Source organism: Punctularia strigosozonata (genome assembly GCF_000264995.1).
Source record: "Punctularia strigosozonata HHB-11173 SS5 unplaced genomic scaffold PUNSTscaffold_3, whole genome shotgun sequence".
NCBI lineage: Eukaryota > Fungi > Basidiomycota > Agaricomycetes > Corticiales > Punctulariaceae > Punctularia > Punctularia strigosozonata.
In genome coordinates this window covers 1513471-1531530 of record NW_006767435.1, presented here as the reverse complement: position 1 = coordinate 1531530, position 18060 = coordinate 1513471, and the positions used below count along the sequence as shown (strand labels likewise).

The window sequence follows — 18060 nt, the reverse complement described above, 5'->3', positions numbered from 1 at the left end:
GGATGTTCCACAGAAAGACAGAGTCGATATACTACACACGCCGTATCATCCGAATCGTACCCTCACCTGATCCGGCAGATGTCTCCTAGTGCCCGTTGATCTTGATACCCTTCATACCGGCATCGGCGCCAGCCCGCTCAATTGGCGGCAAACCCAGCTTCTGCAAGTCCGCATTGACCTCGTCGAGGCGCTCAATGAACGTCGCCTTGAGCGGATTCCACATCTTCGGATCGTGCTCGTGCTGTACCGTCACCAGGGTGGTGGTGAACAATCTGCAGAGCGCGATAGATAGGCGCACCCGCTCACCTTGACCCCAGACCGGTTGAAGGCAAAATCTGTGATCGTAAATGGACGCGACGATTCGAACATGAACGCTATAGTGCCCTCCGAGATCCACTGCGGCGCGAGCTCCGTCTCCGTCGCGGCCTTCCACTCCTCGTACGCGACACCGTGCGGTACAAATCCGCACTCGTAGCTCATGCCACCTGGCTGCGAACAATTTCCGATCATTTTAAGATCACAAGACGATGCTGGCTCTTGGTCACCTTGAATTCGTCAGAGCGACCGCCGTAGTTGCCCCTGATCAATCCCATGAGCTCGGATGCGACGTTGCGATGGAAGTAAGGCGGGCGGCTGTATGGGCACCCAATCAGCACGGAGATGTAACAATAACACCAAGGGTACTTACTAGGTGTTGTTGGCGACATCCCATCTCGGGCTGAAGATTAGGAAGTCCGCCAGGGGCGTGCCGGGCACGGCAGAGGGCACGGTCAGCACGCAGACTATATGATATAAGGTGTTGTTGGTCAGATGAGGCCCTTGACGAAGCAATATCTGCTCACATATCGAGGGGTCAATGTGGTCCACGCTGATTGAGCCCACGTTCACGAAACGCTCGAGGTTATACTTGTACGGCGCGTAGTCGCCTGGCAGCGCGCATATCAGCGAGCATAGAAAAAAGGTTGCCACGAAGACATACCATGCCAAGCCACGACGTCGAAAGGAGAGTGCTCTTGCGTGCACTCGTGCAGCTCGCCCAGAATCTTGTACGCGATCCGCCAGCCTGACAGAACGTGGAATATAGCCCGCATCCCGCGACCGCGAAGGCGATTCATACTCACCCTCTTGATCGAGCTCGAACGCCGCGACGGGGTACTCAAAGTCGCGCTCAAGCGCGAGGCCGCTCCGACCCAGCGGCCCGCGCTCGGGCAGGTCGTACGCGGCTCCGAACACCTCCTGGATGTAGCCTCTCGCCTTCCCGTCCGGGAGCGCGATCCGGAACCGGATCCCGCGAGGAATGACACAAATCTCGCCGTTGTGGACCATGAGGCTGCCGAGCTCGGTCCGGACGTCCAACCGACCCAGTTCGGGCACGATGAGCATATGCCCGTCGTTGTTGCAGAACGCGCGCCTCGTCATCGAAGCGTTGCACATGTCTGAACACGCAGTCATGGCCGTGATCAGCTCAGGTGATGGCAACTATCGAAGGTAGATGCGTACATACGTGCACGGCGATTCCCTCCTTGTGCGAGGGCTCGCCGCTGCCTGCGCAGGTCTTGATGCCGTCAACAAAATCAACACTGACATCATCGGGAGGCATCTTGAAGGGCGTCCAGGCGAGCTGCGTAGGCGAGACGTGGACCTTGGGGTTCAGGGTGGAGAAGTTGGACTCGAGCTAGAACGACGGAACATGTAGAGTCAGTGTCATCGAAGGAAAGGTGCTGGGGAGACGGACATCGGGGTTCTGCTTCAGCTTGGTGAACCCTTGGTGTGCAACGGCAGGGCGGATGCGATACACCCAACTGATTCATAAGTGCAAGGTCAATTCGCACAGGCAAGCCAACATCGAGCTTGCTCACTCACGTGCGCTGGTTCTGTCTCCTCGGCGCGACGAATGCCGTACCGGACAGCTGCTCGCAATAGAGCGAGTCTAGATAGAGGCAGGTTGAGCACCCCTCGCATCCGATCCGGCGGGTTGAATCGCCTTACACTTAACCTTTAGAGGGTTGTTTTGGCCCTTGGGCAGCACCCCGGGGATGGCCTCGCTCGCGAACGAGTTGCCGAACCCGTTCTGGTAAATGTACGGATCGTTCTTCTCGAGGTTGGTAACGTGCAGCGCGCCCCTAGCGGACGTCATCTTGGCAAGGGTAGGAGAAGCGGAGAATTGGCGATCAGAGCAAACGGTTTGAAACCGGACAGCGCGTCTCAGATAGACAGGGGCAACGCGTCCCGGCAGCGGGGTCGCAAATCGGAGGTTGCTCATTCCTCGAGCACATCGCAGGGCTTTATGGGCCATGGCGGCCGGGAAGATGGTTTGTCACCCGGTGATTGTCGTTTCCAACGTACCAGCCACGAGCGATAGGTTTAAGTATGTTGCCGACGCATCGGTGAGAGCATCTGAACGCAGATGGACGCTACGTCAAGTGGACACCCTCACGGGACGCACGTCAACTGACAATCGCGGAGGGTTAAACAGTGACGCCGACGGGCGAGGACCGGAGCCAGGTGGCAGGAAGGTATGGTGGACAGAAGCGGCCAGGTTAGGCAAGCGTGATGCGTGAGTACATTCACGCTCATCAGCAGGCTTCTAGAGCAAGACCATGGCATTGCTCAGGGTAGGGCGACAATCTTGCCCGGAGAAAAGTTACCTAGTAACCTTGAGTGAATGGTCTCTAAGATGATGATCGATAGTCATCCGTGACAGGCTGTTGAAGGCCCGGGTGGACATACGTCGCAAATTCATTGAATGATTCGCCGGTGGGTGTTCGGTGAGAGTTCAACGGTCCAGAGCTATGACACAAGCTATTGAGACTGAAATCAACTGCACAAGGCAGAGTACTTGCTCTCCCAGCGATGTGTAGGTCGATATGTTTGGTGGCAGGACATGCAAACAGAAAAGCGGCATGGGCCGATGCCGGGGAAGGTGGGGAAGGGCAGGACCCCGAGTGAGGCGACAATGCACAGCGGGGATCCGGGGTCCCGTGGCCCTCCGTTTCGTTGACCAGAGCCGCATCGCGCGCGCACCGTTCGAGCCCTCCGCTGCATCCTTCCAAGTCGTTCCTTACATTCATCTCCTTCTCTACTACCAACACAGCAAACATGGGCGCAAATCTTTCCAAGGCATTGGGTGAGCCCTCCCTTCCGCCTTGGCGCCCTCACCCCGCGCGATGCGTGTGGGCTACCCACGGTTACCCGGCGGGCTAACCTCGTTTGCACGTTTGTTGCAGGGAAAATCTTTGGGAACAAAGAGATGAGGCTCCTTATGCTGGGTCTTGATGCGGCAGGAAAGACCAGTACGCAGTTTCGCGCTCCGCAAGATAATCAGGCGCTGACGCTTTTCCAGCTATCCTGTACAAGCTCAAGCTGAACCAGTCCGTCACCACCATCCCCACCGGTAAGAAAACGTTTCATGCTACTATGTTCCAATGCGCGCTCACCTTATTCCCTCCCGTTAGTCGGCTTCAATGTCGAGACCGTGACGTACAAGAACGTCAAGTTCAACGTTTGGGACGTCGGCGGACAGGACAAGATTCGCCCGCTATGGCGGCACTACTACACCGGAACCCAGGGCCTCGTATTCGTGGTCGACAGCCAGGATAGGGAGCGTATAGACGAGGCGAAGCAGGAACTGCATCGGATATTGAGTGACCGGGAGATGAAGGAGTGCTTGTTGCTGGTGTTCGCGAACAAGCAGGATCTGCCTGGCGGTACGTCCGTTGACTAACCCCCTTTAGTCGTGTTCATCGACGTCCTTCGCAGCCATGTCACCGGCGGAGGTCACTGAGAAGCTCGGCTTGCACCGGATGCGCGATCGGTCCTGGTATGTTCACCCCAGGTGCGTTCTGTTTCTCTTTTTGTCTTCTGTCTCCATACTTGTGCCTGACTCCACGTCCCTAGTTGTGCCACTACTGGCGAGGGTCTCTTCGAAGGTCTCCAATGGCTGTCGCAAAACGTCAAGAAGCGCCAGCAGTAGACGGCTAGCTCGTTCTTGCCCCTCCCGGATTCAATCACGCTATTTCTGGTCTTCCACAACTTCGTTTCGTGTTTGGTTCGATACCCCCGGTACCGTGTACATTTTTTCGACTACCCAACTGTCCTCTTCTTGCGTTACGACCCGCACGATGACGCAACGACACGGACGGTCTCCTACACGTCTTCCCCCATAGTATTCGGCCGCGCACCCGGAAATCATGTCCTCCACCCTCAACGTCTCGCCGACCCCGACTTGATATTTCCCTCTGCCTGCTTATTCCCTCGAGTACACATCGTTTCCTGACTTAATTGTAGTTGCACATACAATAATAGATGGTATGCGCTGGATGATGGGTCCTTCATAGTATCATACTATAAGCCCGGAGTCGTCAATGGTGTTCCGACCCTGCGATGATCCGCGCTCGGTGTTTGCGCCTGTGATCACCGAGAGCCGATGTACACCGGGGCGCGTCTAGTGCTCAAGATGACGCCTTCGCTCATGACAAGGTCTCGGGCTGCGTTCTCATGCACAACTGTTTCTTCTACTCAGTTGTTATCCTGCGCAGTGGAAGATGCTGTCTAGTGTCCTGAGGCCGTCGACCTGTGTCGCCAGGACGGCTTGGCGAGCGTTCACCTCACAACCTGTCGATGGGTTCACCGGCGCGGTCGGAAACACGCCCCTCGTAAGCATGAACGTGCCCTTACGCGATACGACGTTCATTTCTTGTCGCAGATCAGGCTGAAGCAATTGTCTGAACGGACCGGCTGCACGATCCTCGGCAAGGCCGAATTCCAGAACCCGGGCGGTAGCGTGAAGGACCGCGCCGCGCTGGGGGTCATCAAGGCGGCGGAGGAGTCAGGTCGGTGAGTGCTGCGCTGCTCTAACTCGGTTTTCTTGTCCACTCACTCGCTCCTCCTGACAGGCTTCAGCCAGGAGGAACGGTTGTTGAGGGTACGGCTGGCAACACCGGCATCGGCCTCGCTCACGTCTGCCGCGCAAAGGGCTACAAATGCGTCATCTACATGCCCGACACACAGGTATGTCCGGTTGCGCCCTCGAAATGGTCATCCTGAGCCCTCCACTCACGACCCTTCCACAGAGCAGAGAGAAGATCGAGCTGCTGAAGATGCTCGGCGCCGACGTCCGGCCCGTACCCGCCGTCGCGTACGACAACCCGAAGAACTACAACCACCAGGCGCGCGACTTCGCTGCGGGAACGCCGAACGCGGTCTGGACGGACCAATTCGACAACGTCGCGAACGCGCGCGCGCATTACGAGAGCACCGGCCCGGAGCTCTGGGCGCAGACGGACGGCAAGCTCGACGGCTTCGTGTGCGCAACGGGCACCGGTGGCACGCTCGCCGGCGCGGGGCGGTATCTGAAGGAGGCGAGCAAGGGCAAGACGCAGGTGTGGCTCGCGGACCCACCCGGTAGCGTGTTGTATAGCTACGTGACGAGCGGCGGGAAGCTGAACGAGCGCAGCGGAAGTTCTATCACGGAAGGTGGGTGCTGAGAAGGATCGGCCCAGTGGGTTCGCTCATATAGTCTGTTAGGCATCGGCCAGGGCCGCATCACCAACAACCTAGGAACGCTAGTCAAGGACCTCGACGGTGCACTTCATATTCCGGATGAGCAAACGATCGCCATGATCTACGAACTTCTGGACACAGCGGGGCTATACCTCGGCGCGTCGTCCGCTCTGAACGTCGTGGCTGCCGTGGAACTCGCGCAAAAGCTCGGCAAGGGTACGTCTACCGTCGCTGAATCGCGATCATCCGCTAACATGGACGCGTTCCAGGGTCGACCGTTGCCACCATTCTCTGCGACGGTGCATACCGGTATCAAAGCCGGTTGTTCTCCAAGACGTGGCTAAAAGCCAAGGGCCTCGAGGCTGCCATACCGGAACACTTGAGAAAGTACGCTGTGCTGGATTGAGTTCGCCGCAATATACATGTGTGCACCCATACTTCGACTAAACGCAAGAACTTGCGGGAAGCAACAACGATATTCAATTCATTCTCAACGGATCGGTCAGTGCTACATATAATAGCTACATAAGTAGGATAGATAAGTGTCAAATAGCGTGCAGCTTATCCAAAGCATGTGAAGATGTCCGAGAAGGGTAGAAAAGACAACCAAGAACAACCACAGATCAGTCTACAGTCATGAATGTCATCGTGAGGTGTCGCATCGGAGTCGTTAATGAAGAGGTCAAAGCGTAGAGGCCATGCTCACGGTACAAAGATTATAGGCCCATAGCAGACGCAATGGAAGGAGCCACCGATCCATGACGTTGTCGTTCCCAAAGCTTGTCCTTCGCGCGGACCTCGATATTGGCAAACGGCTCGTCTTGGGTGACCTTGACGCAGTCCCGTGTTGCCAGCACCAGAAGCTCAAAGAAGAACGACGACGCCGCCCGTCGAGATGCCTGCGAAATCCAAATCAGCTACGAGCAAACATCGAATGAGGGCTGCGGTTGGTTACCTTGTGCGACAACTGCTCAAAGCTCAACACCTTGTCGGCCTCCTCATCCTCCGCCGTTGGCCGCAGCTCCCTGCGAATGAGACCGAGCGCCTTCACCGTGTTCCTGCTGTAGCCCTTGCCCTCATCAACCACTTCGGCATCCCTGTCTAGCTCCGAGCTGGTCTGCTGTGACTGCTGGGATGGACGCGAGTCGAAGCTCGCGATGGGGCAGCTCGCGTCGGCATACGACGGTTCGGCATCGTCGAACAGCGCGGGGGTGGACAACCGCGACATGCGGCTGCGCTCGGACGGTGCGACAGACCCGCGCCCCAGGTCCTGATCCGCAGGAGGGATATCGAGCTGGAAGTCGTCGATAGCCATACCCGTGTCGTCTACGCCACCGAAGGTGATATCCTCCGGCGCGACGCTGCCTCGCCCTATGATGCTCCCCAACCCCATACTGGGCGCTACACTGGCCCTCCGCGCCTGCTCAATCTCGTCCTCGTCCTCCAAGCCGCTACCCTCGTCAAGCTTCGCCTTCTTCTTGCCCTTGTCCTTACCCGGCGACGCCGCGCGCTTCTTGCCGGCGGGGAACCCGACGGGCTCCATGAATAGCTCCGCAAGCTCGGGTGCCAGGCCCGGCGGCGCGCCGCAGAAGAAGGTTCCCTCAGCAGTGGTCCGGGTGGGCATGAAGTGCGCCAGGGGGTCCTCACGGATCTCCATCAGACGCATCACGATGGCAGAGCGGGGCAGGAACTGCGGCTCGGCGAGGATGTCGCTGATGTCCTTGTTGACGGGTCCGAGGCCGCCCCGCCCGCGACCGGTCTTGGGCCCCGGACCATCTGCAAGCTCGGTTACGCTGTCAATAATCTGCTTCTTCTCCTTAATTTTGCGCTGCTTCGTCGCCACCTCTTCCGCCGCTGCTTCGCCGTCGGCGACGGCCGTGGCGCGCGGTGTGAGGAGGACATCGGGTTCGGCTTCGTGAGGCGGAGGCGTGGCCGGAGGTTCGGAAAGGGGAGAGACTGTAGGCTAAGATTAGTATATGCGAAAAAGGGGTGCGCGATAGGGTTCCGTACGAGGTGAGCGCGTTTGACCCGGCGTTCCTGGTTGCTCCTCGTCGAAAGTGAGACCGAGGTCCAGATCCATTTGTTCACCGGGCGCAAAACCGAAGTCACCAAAGTCGTTTCCGAAAGGGTGCTCAGACGGTGCGCGGCTGCGGTTGCTCATCAAGTCGTCCATATCCACATCTGGTTTTCCGAGGAGCTCAGAGCCGAAACTTTCCCTCGGGCCTCTCCCCACCGCCGCATCTCGTCCCACTTCTATGCTGTCGGCATCTTCAGACCGTCGTTCTTCGTCGTCTTCGAAGGAGATACCCAGGTCGACCTCGAAATCGTTCGAACCAATGCCGTCGGAAGGTCCCAGGTCGAAGCCGAGACCACCATCTGAGAACTCGAACTGGAGGTCGTCGGCGGAGGCGAGGGTGATGTCCGCTTTGCGAGCGACATGTTGCTGGTTCGTAGGCTTGGGCGCGAACTGCTCGTCAAGGTCTAGATCCCTGTTGAAAAGGTTGAATAACGTCCAATGAAACAAGATTATGTCGGCTTGCCAGTTAAGGTCAGGGAGGACAAGGTCGATGTCGAACCCATCCCCTTGGAGAGTGATAGCGTTTTTGTTGACTTCCATCTCTCGGTCCGTCATATCCACAACACCTGGGCGGAAGGCCTTTGCAACGTTCAGCGAGTTGTCCACGTGCATCACACGACCCGGAGACAGACCATTTTAATCTTCAAGAGTGCTTCGTTACAGTCGTCGAGGAGGTATTTAGCCTTGCGGCTGTAGATCCGGACCACACCAAGGAGAAGTTGACCGCTCAATCGGAGTGCCATGACCTCGATCTCCTGCCCCATGATTGCGTCTGGACCAAAGATCAGTTAAGCACAGTTTTCAAGACGCGAATCAACGTACCAACTGATTGCTCAATATCCGTTTGTAATGTCTGCGCTTTCGAGAGCTTGCGCTCCATATGGGCCGCCAGCCATACTTTGGCTAGGGGCCCTCGCTTGGATAGAATTGCGTCCGAGTAGAACTGTTGCCTACGAGTCAGATGCAGTAGGCCTTGATCAAGTATTGCTGACCATGTTGGGTATATGGAATCAAGCCAAGAAGGTATCGCAGAGGCGGATGCGCCCGTCGCGGTTGTGGCGAAGGATAAGGCGCGAACGGTCACGCACAATGGCATCACGGACACGAGTCGAACCGCGCCCGGCCAGCCTCTGTCCCAGACGCTGACGCGCCCTCGACGCGCTAATTCGGACTCCGACGAAATTTACCCTTCGTCCTCCGACCGCCCCGCACCCGCCCCGGCCATCCGCGCTCGCTGTCCGCGCTTGCTCGAAGGTCGACCGATGCTCTCCAATGCCTCCAGGAACGCATTCAAGCGGTCCTCGAGACTAGCTTCGTCATCTTCCGCCGCCATCTCTGCGGCCGACCTTGGTGCGCACGCTTGGCGTTGTCTCCTCACAGCGCGTACTTACACGACGAGCCAGCGTGGCCTGGGAGGAATGCATCCTTCCGCTCACAAAACAGCGAGGGACGCGACACTCACCGCCCGGGACGGTTACGGGACCAAGTCTTCCATTTCGAGCCCGACACGGCATACCAGGGCGGAGACCGGGGTGCGGGATCCACTCAACGGTATAATTTCCAGATCGCCCGGGTGGTGGACGACCGCAATGCGATCAGAGCCCTGAGGATAGCTCTGGAGATGAAGCAAAATGGTGTAAAGCCTGACCTGACGACGTACAACCACCTACTGCGCGCGCTTGCTGCAGAAGGACGGTACGCGGAGGCTTGGGCGGTGGTGGAGGACATGCAACGCCTCGGTATCCGACCCAACCGTTTGTCGTGTCACCATCTCATGCATGTAACTATCACTACGCTCTTTCCCGTTGCCGCGGCTGATCAAGCGGTGCGCAGGCCGCACGGTTTGAGGACACCCGCCAGACTTGGCGCGTATTCCACTTCATGGAGGAGCAAGGAGAACAGATTAACGAGGAGTCGTACGGCCACCTGATAGACCGCAGCTGCCAGGCGAGGAACTTGGAGATGTGTCTGCGATTATGCGCAGAGGCCGAGAGCAGGGGTCTCGTACCTACTTTGCCTGCAGTAGAAGCCACCATCCGTCTCGCGGCGGAGCTAGGTTACGCTCGCCTCGCCATCGAGCTCGCAGAAGATTTTGAGACGAAGTCTGTTCGGAGGATATCACCGGCCACCTGGATTGCTTGTCTAGAATCATCGGCGGAAGCCTTATACGTACGTCCACTCGCCTCCTCTGTACACCGTATTTCCCTGATCTCCTTCACTCACAACAGAAAGAAGGCGTCGCGGAGTGCTGGCACAAGGTTGTCACCGAGTTCCACATCACCCCACACGAAGGCGTCTGCCTAGCCGTCCTCCACACCGCCGCACGACACGGTATCCCAGCGTTGGCCAACGACGTTCTCAAGCAACTCACCACCCTCCAAGTCCCGCTCCAGGAGTACCACCTCGCCCCCGTCCTCGAAGCGTTCGCCGCCGAAGGCGAGCTCAAGGCGGCATTCGGCGTGCTGAGCATGATGCGTTCGATCGGCGCAACTCCGACGTTGCAAACCACGACCACGGTTCAGAACCTCGTCGCGAAGGACGCCGACGCGGTCGACCGAGCGTGGACGGCGCTCGAGGAGATTCACGCAGGCGGCGAACCCGTAGACGTCGTCGCTCTCAACACCGTCTTGGAATGCTGCTCCCGGCTCCAAGATCTGCAACGCGCCATCGGCATCTATAAAGCGGCGAAGGACCTTGGCGTTGAGCCCGACGTCACGACGTACAACATCCTGTTCGCCGCCTGCACCCACCTAAAGCACCGCGAGCTCGGCGACAAGCTCCTAGAGGAGATGCGGGCTGCGGACATTCAGCCTAACCATGACACGTACCACCGCTTCATTCTGCTCTGCCTCACGCAGCACAACTACGAGGACGCGTTCTTCTACCTCGAGGAGATGAAAAAAGCCGGGTTCAAGCCGCCCATGGACGTCTACCAATCGATCATTCGCAAATGTGTCGCCCACAAAGATTCCAGGTACAACATCGCCGTGGAGGAAATGGTGGAGTGTGGGTATCCCCTCACCCAGGCGCTTCAGGACTATATCGACTCCGGTGGCAAGCCAACTAAGACTACTGCCCACCAGGAGACGGCGCCGGAAGAGGAAGAGGAAGAGACGAACCACGCTTCAATCGAGGAGAAGGCCAGTCAGTTTATGGCTGACCTTGCTGAGGCCGATCGAGCGCCGCAGCGAAGAGCGACTGCGTCAAGCTGACCAAATATATACATTCTACGATATAATAGCATGCTTCGTCTCTACATTATGGAATAGATGAATGTCCCCAGGTCATAGCAAGGGCAATGTCTACATGTGGGTCTAGAAAGTACGCGATTCATATAGCGGTGCGAGAGATGGTATGCAAGACGACACGTGGATGCAGCAAGCGATGTCATAGCGGGGTATAGACGTTCACGGAGTTCACCTCCCAGTAAGCCTTGGAAAATGCCTTGGGATTGCCATTCACGTCTGGCATCGGAATTCAGTGTCATGAAATGCAACAAAGGAAGCCAACACTGACGGTCAACACAGCTCCCTGCACCACACCCTGACATAGGCCATACAGCGCCTGCCCAGTCACCCTGCACCACGTATCAATATATATGTATAGGAAGGGTTCAGACAGTGACGCACGCAGAAGGTGAGATCGAAGACCATTCGATGCGCATCAAAATGTTGGTCATAATCACAGTTGTCCGGAGGGAAACTGGCTTCGGGTAATCCCCAGAGAGGCGTGGGGACGACCACAGGCGACCCGGCCTTGATGTCCAGAGGCAACAAAGGATCGCTTCTTCAGAAACATATCAATTCCACAACTGTACTGGCTGATGACGGGTGGCGTACCTCGACCAGAACCAAACCTGAACACCGTTTTGCTTGGTCCGCTGCATGACGTAGTAGCCTCCGCCAGCTTTGTTGAAGGCAGCGCCGTAAGAGTTCTTCTTGGAGAACGATACGCCACAACCTTGGTTGTAGTTTACTGCGGTATCGCAGTTGTTAGATGTTGGCGTTCTATTGAACGTATGAGTGCCATTCATGTATGCTCGTGTATTCGACAACGAACCCCTTCATCTGGCGATGATCGGACATCGTACATCCGGGTCGAGTGTGTTGCGAGGCTAGGTTTTGCTCCTGGAGATGCACGCCTAGATCTGTATCAGTCGTACTCGAGTAGATATGGCGGCACGCTATTCACCCTCCAAGATATCAATTTCGCCGCCGGTCGGCCAGGGACCTGCAGCACTCAATGTCCAGAAGGCCGGCCATGTAGCGCAGCCCTCTGGCATATGAGTCAGATCCAGAACGATCAGAGAGTCGGCCCAGGAGCCTTTGGAGGAGATGCGAACACTCTTGCGTCCGCGTGCGGACGTCGGGACTGTGCTGTAATCGTCCGCGGACATCAAGAACGCGCCGTCTTTCACTATCCGACGGTTTTATTTCGATGGTCAAACGCCGTAATCAAAGTCATGAATCACCTTCCGTCAAGTTCAGCTTTTTGGCGGTCTTCATGTCGACGTAATCGACGCGTCCATTGGTGGGATCGTTGAAGGTCTCCCAATTCCACTTGTGGTAGAAATCGTCGCCTCTGAACGCCTCCGCCAAGGAGAACGTCGCTCTTGCCGTTTCGAAGCCGCAAAGAAGCCAGACAGCAAGAACGATCAACCGTGTTGCAGACATGGTCGTGAAAATGTAGAGTGGATATTTACGATGGAAATTGGAATAGCTGCTCCGGTGGTTCGACCGCCCTGTCTAGGAAGGGCCGGGAGTACAGTAGGATGGATAGCGCAGTGAATACGGATGTTGCGGTGAAGACCCGACGAAGGGGGAACCTCTGCAGCCATCGCGTTGACGAGGAGGCATCAGGGCTTGACATGTTGGTTCCTTCCAGTCAAGTCGAAGTCAGGGTTGACGTGCGGTTCAGGCTGAGGCCCCTTCGGAACGCCTTGGCGAATCCGCGGACGACAGCAGGAGCGAGATCTATACTCCGGAACGGTGTCACTGAAAGGCGTGTCGGGGGATTGATGTAGTACAGCTGAGGATGGCGGATAGAAGCAAATGCGCGCGCGTCGCGGTCACGCACAGTGCGCTTAGCTACGACGCGACCTTTTCTTACGACCACGACCACGACCACGATGGCACGGCATCATGAACCAGTCAACGCAAAGAGAAGGGGTAAGGAGCAGTCTGCATGTGATCGTATCAAGGGGATCGCTCACAGCGGCATGTAGGTCCTACCACAGGTGTCAAATATTACCTCGTCACATACAACGTGCTCTCCGCTCTCGGGTGGTCATACGTGTTAATTGTCACCCTCATACATGTGTTTCGCCTGGACACCCCTCAGTCGACAACTAGCAATGCTGCTGAGCAAGCTAAATCGGCCCTGCAGAGGTTACTCGAGCTCATCCTTTCCTACATACCTTTCCTTCCGAAACCGCGCACGGTCGTCATCAAGGAGCACTTGCGCACCAGGCTTCCGGTAGCACTTTGGCCGTACATTGACCGGGCTGCGTCTGCCTTCTGGCGCGTTGGTAAACAGACCGCATTTGTGCAGAGCTTTGCCGCGCTGGAGGTCGTTCATGTTCTGCTGGGGTGGGTTCGGAGCCCGCTGGTTACTACCGCAATTCAAGTTGCTAGCCGGCTCTGGCTGGTGTGGGGAATATGTGATCAGTACGAATCAGTGCGTTCACGATCTTCCTTTCGCGTTGTCTTTGTTGATGATTAAATTTCTAAGGCCCGCACGAGCCCCCTATATGCGACCATGGTGTTCGCCTGGTCCGTGACGGAAGTCATCCGCTACTCCTTCTATGCCTTCAACCTCACCGGCAAAGAACCCTATCCTCTGGTGTGGCTGCGCTATACAACCTTCTACATTCTCTACCCGCTCGGCGCTGGCTCCGAAGCCTTCGTCATGTTCTCTACCCTGCCCAGTTCCTCGCCGTTACCGTCGGAGCAGACCGCATTCTCGCAAAAATGGGACTGGACGGATTACGGCCGCGGCGCTCTCTTCTTAGTATGGTGGCCAGGTAAGCCATCCTCATCGTTGCCCATGTATCTCCTAATGGCGAGTTTGCAGGGCTTTACGTGATGTATACCTACATGATCAAGCAGCGGCGTAAGGTCATAGGAGGCGGTGGTCAGAAGCTAAGGCCAAAATCGAAGTCAGAATGAAGCAATGGAGGATGCAATTTGCCAGCGGGGCGCTCAGGAACTCGTTACCGACACAGCACCGTTGATTATTTCTTGCTTTTCCCTCGATCCCGCTAAGCTGACTGAGCGTTATCATGAGAACAGCACTTCATATGTTTGTCACGGCACAAAGCATCTATTTATTGGCGCTTTTGCAATCAGAATGCAATAACATGCTTGTCCTCAAGCTCCGCACTATGCCGCGGTGACTGTATGAGGGGCTTTGTTTCATCATCGCCATAAATACCACATTGTCCCGGTTGCTTCCAAATGTTTTTTCGATAACAGTTCAATTATCGGGAGCACGGGATTGGGAAACTTCTGGTATTTGACGAGCAGCTAATCCCGTGTTTCGTGGTCATCCAGCATCGCCATGATCGTGTAGACGGTTCTGATAGACGTGCTGGTTGTCGAAGGATGAATATGTTCGAAGGGGTTGGCGATACCATTGTCCTTCGTTATGTCTAACGTTCCCGCCGGCGAAGACACCAATACGTAGTATTTTTGCTGCGATGTACGTACGATATGAAGAACAATATAATGACGGTCTTCTGATCTCATCCAGTCGATCCCACGATCAGGCCATCGCCTTCTAAAATGCACGTCAAGAGCTATCGGCGGGAACGGGTGTTCGATGGTGCTGCGCACGTCAGCAAACAATATTGCCAGCACGTTGCGGTTGCCGCAAACGCTCGCGCATGCATCATGTACATATCGCGACGACCCCGACGACTTGATCTCCGGCACAAATAGCCTCAGCGCCCATGTGTCGCGGCCAAGTCGCGGCGGCCATTTATCGATAACGAGCCCATCAATACATCAGTTCGGACTGGTCCTCGCAGACGGTTCGAGGAGCCATGAGTCTGTGAAAGTTTCCTCGAGAGTCCCACCTTCATGAACGGATTTCGATGCGCAGGTGCTGTAAGCCGGCTCTTCGGCGTCCTTTGGTAGTTTGATGCGCTCGCACGGTCGTCGACACAGGCGTAATCGAGTGGAGTCATTGTTTTGTTGTTCCTCGCGCGGATGTGTGCTGGTCGCGGTCGCCATGTACGCAGGAACGAGGACCAGCAGGTGCAAAAGACAATGAAAGGCCTGAACAAGGTTTTTTCGGGAGCTGCGCGAAAACGGCGCGGAGCCAATATAAGCCGAACGCCCAGATTTGGCCCGAAAAGGGAATTGCCAAGCCGGTGCAAACAAGTGCGGCGTGCCTCCCTGCTCTGCCGGCGAGTCGCCCGTTCTGCAGACGCCCAACGCTCTTACTCCCGCCCCCCGCACCGTCTGCTCCGCCATGGCCAGCAGCATGGCCGCACAGTCGCCCGGGACAACGACAAAGGACAGCAAATCCCCCTTCTCCAAGTCTTTCAAGCGCAAGTCGTCGACCAAGGGTTCAACATCGCCAGCGCCAGCGGCCCCACCCGTGCAGCAGCCGGCGGCCGCTTCGAACGGCGTCGTCGACAGAACGAAATCTACCGGGACGGGGACGAGCAAGCCTGCAGCAGGTGCGCAGGCGGGTCCTGCCTCCAGCGAGGGCAGCAGCGTCGCTCAACAACCCAAAGCGGGGCCCTCTATCACCCCGGGGCAGGCCCCGAACAACACCAGTATCCCGTCCGCATCGCAGCCGCCGTCATCCAACGTGGCGACTGCGACGAAGGCGGCGACGACGTCATCCGCACCCCACACGCCCGTCGACGCGCCCGTCGACGCCGACAAGGAGAAGGAGAAAGGCTCGCTCGCCACGTCCGAGACTGCCACTCATTCGCAGACCCGGCGGAAGGAGAACCAGTCGACGGCTACTACCAAGTCATCCACCACTGCAACGGAGAAGAAACCGGCGCCTCGCCCCGCCAAAGGAAATGCCCGTCGGCAGCCTAACGCGAACCCGAAGCCTTCCTTCATCGCCAAACTCCTGCGCTCCCTTGTGCCCTGCGTAGGCCCAAGCAAAGCCCACGAAACTATACCGGGCGACACTCAAGTGACGCCCAAACCCGCCGACAAGGCGCCCCCTGCTCCGCCCAAAGAAAAAGAAACGGCTCACGAGCCCGAGCCCTCCGCCCAACCCGCACCGAGTACGCTAACCGCCGCGACGGAGACCGTCGTCTCAAAGGAAGAACCGCCGTCTCCGCCTTCCGCCAAGCTGGTGGTTGTACCGCCATCACCGTCGGCGGACGACCCTGCCGTCGTCGTGCCGCCCACGCCGAAGAAGACTGTACCCGAGAACGCGCCCGAGAGCGTTCTAGCTAGCGGCGTTCAGCGCCCGGGAGAAACTGCAGGCGAGGTGGCGCAGACCCGGTCGCAGCAGCAGACATATGATGACGACGGTACCGATGGCAGCAGCGTGACTGACGACGAAGACGGAGAGGAGTCACATGCCATGGACGAGGTCGAGGACGACGAGGAGCGCCTCATCAGAGAGGGCGGCGCAGGTATCCCTGTTGGCCCGGTGAGCCGAACTCTGCGGGTTCATATATAATAAGTGTTCTCATGCCACCTACAGGATGGCATGCCCCGACCGCTCTTACCTCCAGTTGCGCCTCAGCATGCCGGCCGAAAATGTCTGGTCCTTGACTTGGACGAGACCCTCGTTCACAGTAGTTTCAAGGTGCGCTGATTTGAGGACGCATATATTCACACAACTAACACACCTTACAGTCGATACAGCAGGCGGACTACGTCGTGCCGGTGGAAATCGAGTATCACCTGCACAACGTCTATGTGATCAAGCGGCCAGGCGTGGACGCCTTCTTGAAGAAGATGGGCGAAATTTACGAGATCGTCGTCTTTACTGCCAGTTTAAGCAAGGTGAGATATTTGATTTCAAAAACGCTCTCGCAGCGCTGACGCCGGTTTCGTTTCAGTACGCCGATCCTGTACTTGATAAATTGGACGTTCACAGAGTAGTGACGCATCGCTTGTTCCGAGAAAGCTGCTATAACCATCGGGGCAGCTACGTGAAGGTCGGTCCGACATTCCGCCTCCATTTGTAACTCGCATCTCACGATGACACATCGTAGGATCTGTCACAGCTCGGGCGGCCTATAGCAGACACCATTATCCTCGACAATTCTCCGGCATCGTACATCTTCCACCCAAACAACGCCGTGCCTGTGTCATCTTGGTTCAACGACCCCCATGACACCGAACTGACCGACCTGTGCCCCTTCCTGGCGGATCTTGCCACCGTAGACGATGTGCGGGGAGTGCTAGATGGCGGAATATGACGAGAACAGTGACCATCTGCGCCGTTTACAAGCTAAACGTTGTACCACCCCTAGCGGTGTTCATGGGGGCGCGGCGGTCCGCCCGCCCTGCCGTGAGGAACCTTGTCGGCTTCTCGCGACCCGCGCCGACCCATTCCCTCTTCTTCGCCTCTTTCTTCCCTCGCGCGTCATTCGTCAGTATATACAGTCAAGCTAGCTCTCGTATACCCCCGCAACTGCACTGTCTCTGTTCCAACCATCGCCTCCTCGCATACGTCGGCGTCTCCTCCGCGCATTGCCACTCATGTTGGTTTTTGCGATCCCCTATGTTCCCGTCCGCCTGCCGTAGGTCTCGCTCCAACTGAAGCCCAACCTGGCTCATACACGTTCCAACTCGGGCTCTATAACGCTCCTTCGGTCCTCGCGCGCAGCGCGGGCTCATTCGGGAGAGGGGAATGCTCCTCGTAGCAGACCACCTCACCTCACCGAAATCCCCCTTCTTGGATGGGCTATCCACAGGAATTTCCCGCTCTCCTCCTTTATTATCTGTAACTTCCGCGGTACAACCCCGCCAAGCCCTCCTCAACCGCCATCCTCGACGATCTCCTCGCCTCGCCTTCATTTCCGTTGAACTGGGACTGGACTTGTTTTCCACTTTAAATAGTCTACAGCTAGGGCCTGCCGATCGTACACTCGCACACACCACATCCTTGTTATCACTGTCCCCCCCTCGCGTCTTTGTATTTACGAGATGGCACGAAAATAATGACGAATAGCAGTTTCAAGATTTCAAACTCGGCTCCCTAGACCAGCTGCACTCTTACGGTTTGGTTCCTATGTTTGTCGCTCCACCGCGACTTGTGATAGTGACTGCGGCGCTCCCAAGAGGGATTGTGAGCACACGCGGTGTATGCAAATAGCCCGCCTATGAACGGGGCGCAGGTTCGGGAGCATTGCCGCCTCTCACCCGCCGTGGACGTCCTCGAAGGCGGACCTCATGACCCCAGCTGCATGCTCGATAGCTCTTACATCCCGTCCTCGCGAATTCGCGTCGACCCGAAAGCAGGCAATCCCCCGACAAAGGGAAAACGCATGACTG

The 18060-nt window shown here is 57.1% G+C and overlaps 8 protein-coding genes across 8 annotated transcripts; 5 read left to right on the top strand and 3 right to left on the bottom strand.

The window, feature by feature from the left end:
• Window positions 1-85: 85 nt before the first annotated feature.
• PUNSTDRAFT_62712 (homogentisate 1,2-dioxygenase) lies at window positions 86-2137 on the bottom strand (the record flags this gene model as incomplete). The annotated part of the gene is made up of 11 exons (XM_007381103.1): window positions 86-241; window positions 307-489; window positions 546-633; window positions 689-782; window positions 843-926; window positions 980-1063; window positions 1122-1436; window positions 1501-1675; window positions 1736-1802; window positions 1864-1930; window positions 1990-2137. 11 exons carry the CDS (start codon window positions 2135-2137, stop codon window positions 86-88), a joined length of 1461 nt encoding a protein of 486 aa, XP_007381165.1.
• An 854-nt stretch (window positions 2138-2991) lies between these two features.
• On the top strand, window positions 2992-4289 carry PUNSTDRAFT_98810 (CPS1 protein). Its single transcript, XM_007381102.1, has 6 exons — window positions 2992-3127; window positions 3228-3293; window positions 3344-3394; window positions 3456-3707; window positions 3760-3835; window positions 3898-4289. Exons 1-6 carry the CDS (start codon window positions 3100-3102, stop codon window positions 3971-3973), a joined length of 549 nt encoding a protein of 182 aa, XP_007381164.1. The 5' UTR covers window positions 2992-3099; the 3' UTR covers window positions 3974-4289.
• A 255-nt stretch (window positions 4290-4544) lies between these two features.
• Window positions 4545-5908, top strand: PUNSTDRAFT_63298 (pyridoxal phosphate-dependent enzyme beta subunit; the record flags this gene model as incomplete). Its single annotated transcript, XM_007381101.1, has 6 exons — window positions 4545-4655; window positions 4706-4836; window positions 4896-5010; window positions 5073-5475; window positions 5527-5718; window positions 5772-5908. 6 exons carry the CDS (start codon window positions 4545-4547, stop codon window positions 5906-5908), a joined length of 1089 nt encoding a protein of 362 aa, XP_007381163.1.
• Window positions 5909-6218: 310 nt separating this feature from the next.
• Window positions 6219-8574, bottom strand: PUNSTDRAFT_111715 (uncharacterized protein; the record flags this gene model as incomplete). The annotated part of the gene is made up of 7 exons (XM_007381100.1): window positions 6219-6401; window positions 6458-7458; window positions 7513-7991; window positions 8043-8158; window positions 8212-8351; window positions 8402-8522; window positions 8572-8574. The coding sequence occupies 7 exons, from the start codon at window positions 8572-8574 to the stop codon at window positions 6219-6221; spliced, it is 2043 nt and encodes a 680-aa protein (XP_007381162.1).
• Window positions 8575-9460: 886 nt separating this feature from the next.
• PUNSTDRAFT_42835 (uncharacterized protein) lies at window positions 9461-10791 on the top strand (the record flags this gene model as incomplete). The annotated part of the gene is made up of 2 exons (XM_007381099.1): window positions 9461-9748; window positions 9808-10791. The coding sequence occupies 2 exons, from the start codon at window positions 9461-9463 to the stop codon at window positions 10789-10791; spliced, it is 1272 nt and encodes a 423-aa protein (XP_007381161.1).
• A 99-nt stretch (window positions 10792-10890) lies between these two features.
• PUNSTDRAFT_98803 (uncharacterized protein) lies at window positions 10891-12252 on the bottom strand (the record flags this gene model as incomplete). Its single annotated transcript, XM_007381098.1, has 7 exons — window positions 10891-11043; window positions 11096-11156; window positions 11209-11365; window positions 11419-11586; window positions 11639-11720; window positions 11771-11995; window positions 12051-12252. 7 exons carry the CDS (start codon window positions 12250-12252, stop codon window positions 10967-10969), a joined length of 972 nt encoding a protein of 323 aa, XP_007381160.1. The 3' UTR covers window positions 10891-10966.
• Window positions 12253-12707: 455 nt separating this feature from the next.
• On the top strand, window positions 12708-13746 carry PUNSTDRAFT_42833 (PTPLA-domain-containing protein; the record flags this gene model as incomplete). The annotated part of the gene is made up of 4 exons (XM_007381097.1): window positions 12708-12747; window positions 12804-13255; window positions 13310-13601; window positions 13652-13746. The coding sequence occupies 4 exons, from the start codon at window positions 12708-12710 to the stop codon at window positions 13744-13746; spliced, it is 879 nt and encodes a 292-aa protein (XP_007381159.1).
• A 2518-nt stretch (window positions 13747-16264) lies between these two features.
• On the top strand, window positions 16265-16982 carry PUNSTDRAFT_62404 (NLI interacting factor; the record flags this gene model as incomplete). The annotated part of the gene is made up of 4 exons (XM_007381096.1): window positions 16265-16363; window positions 16414-16563; window positions 16620-16718; window positions 16776-16982. 4 exons carry the CDS (start codon window positions 16265-16267, stop codon window positions 16980-16982), a joined length of 555 nt encoding a protein of 184 aa, XP_007381158.1.
• Between the last annotated feature and the right edge of the window lie 1078 nt (window positions 16983-18060).

Coding starts and splice junctions, on each gene's coding strand:
- PUNSTDRAFT_98810 (XM_007381102.1), top strand. CDS start 3,100: ATGGGCGCAAATCTTTCCAAGGCATTGG. Junction 3,395..3,455: donor CGTCACCACCATCCCCACCG/GTAAGAAAACGT, acceptor CCCTCCCGTTAG/TCGGCTTCAATGTCGAGACC. Junction 3,708..3,759: donor CAAGCAGGATCTGCCTGGCG/GTACGTCCGTTG, acceptor CGTCCTTCGCAG/CCATGTCACCGGCGGAGGTC.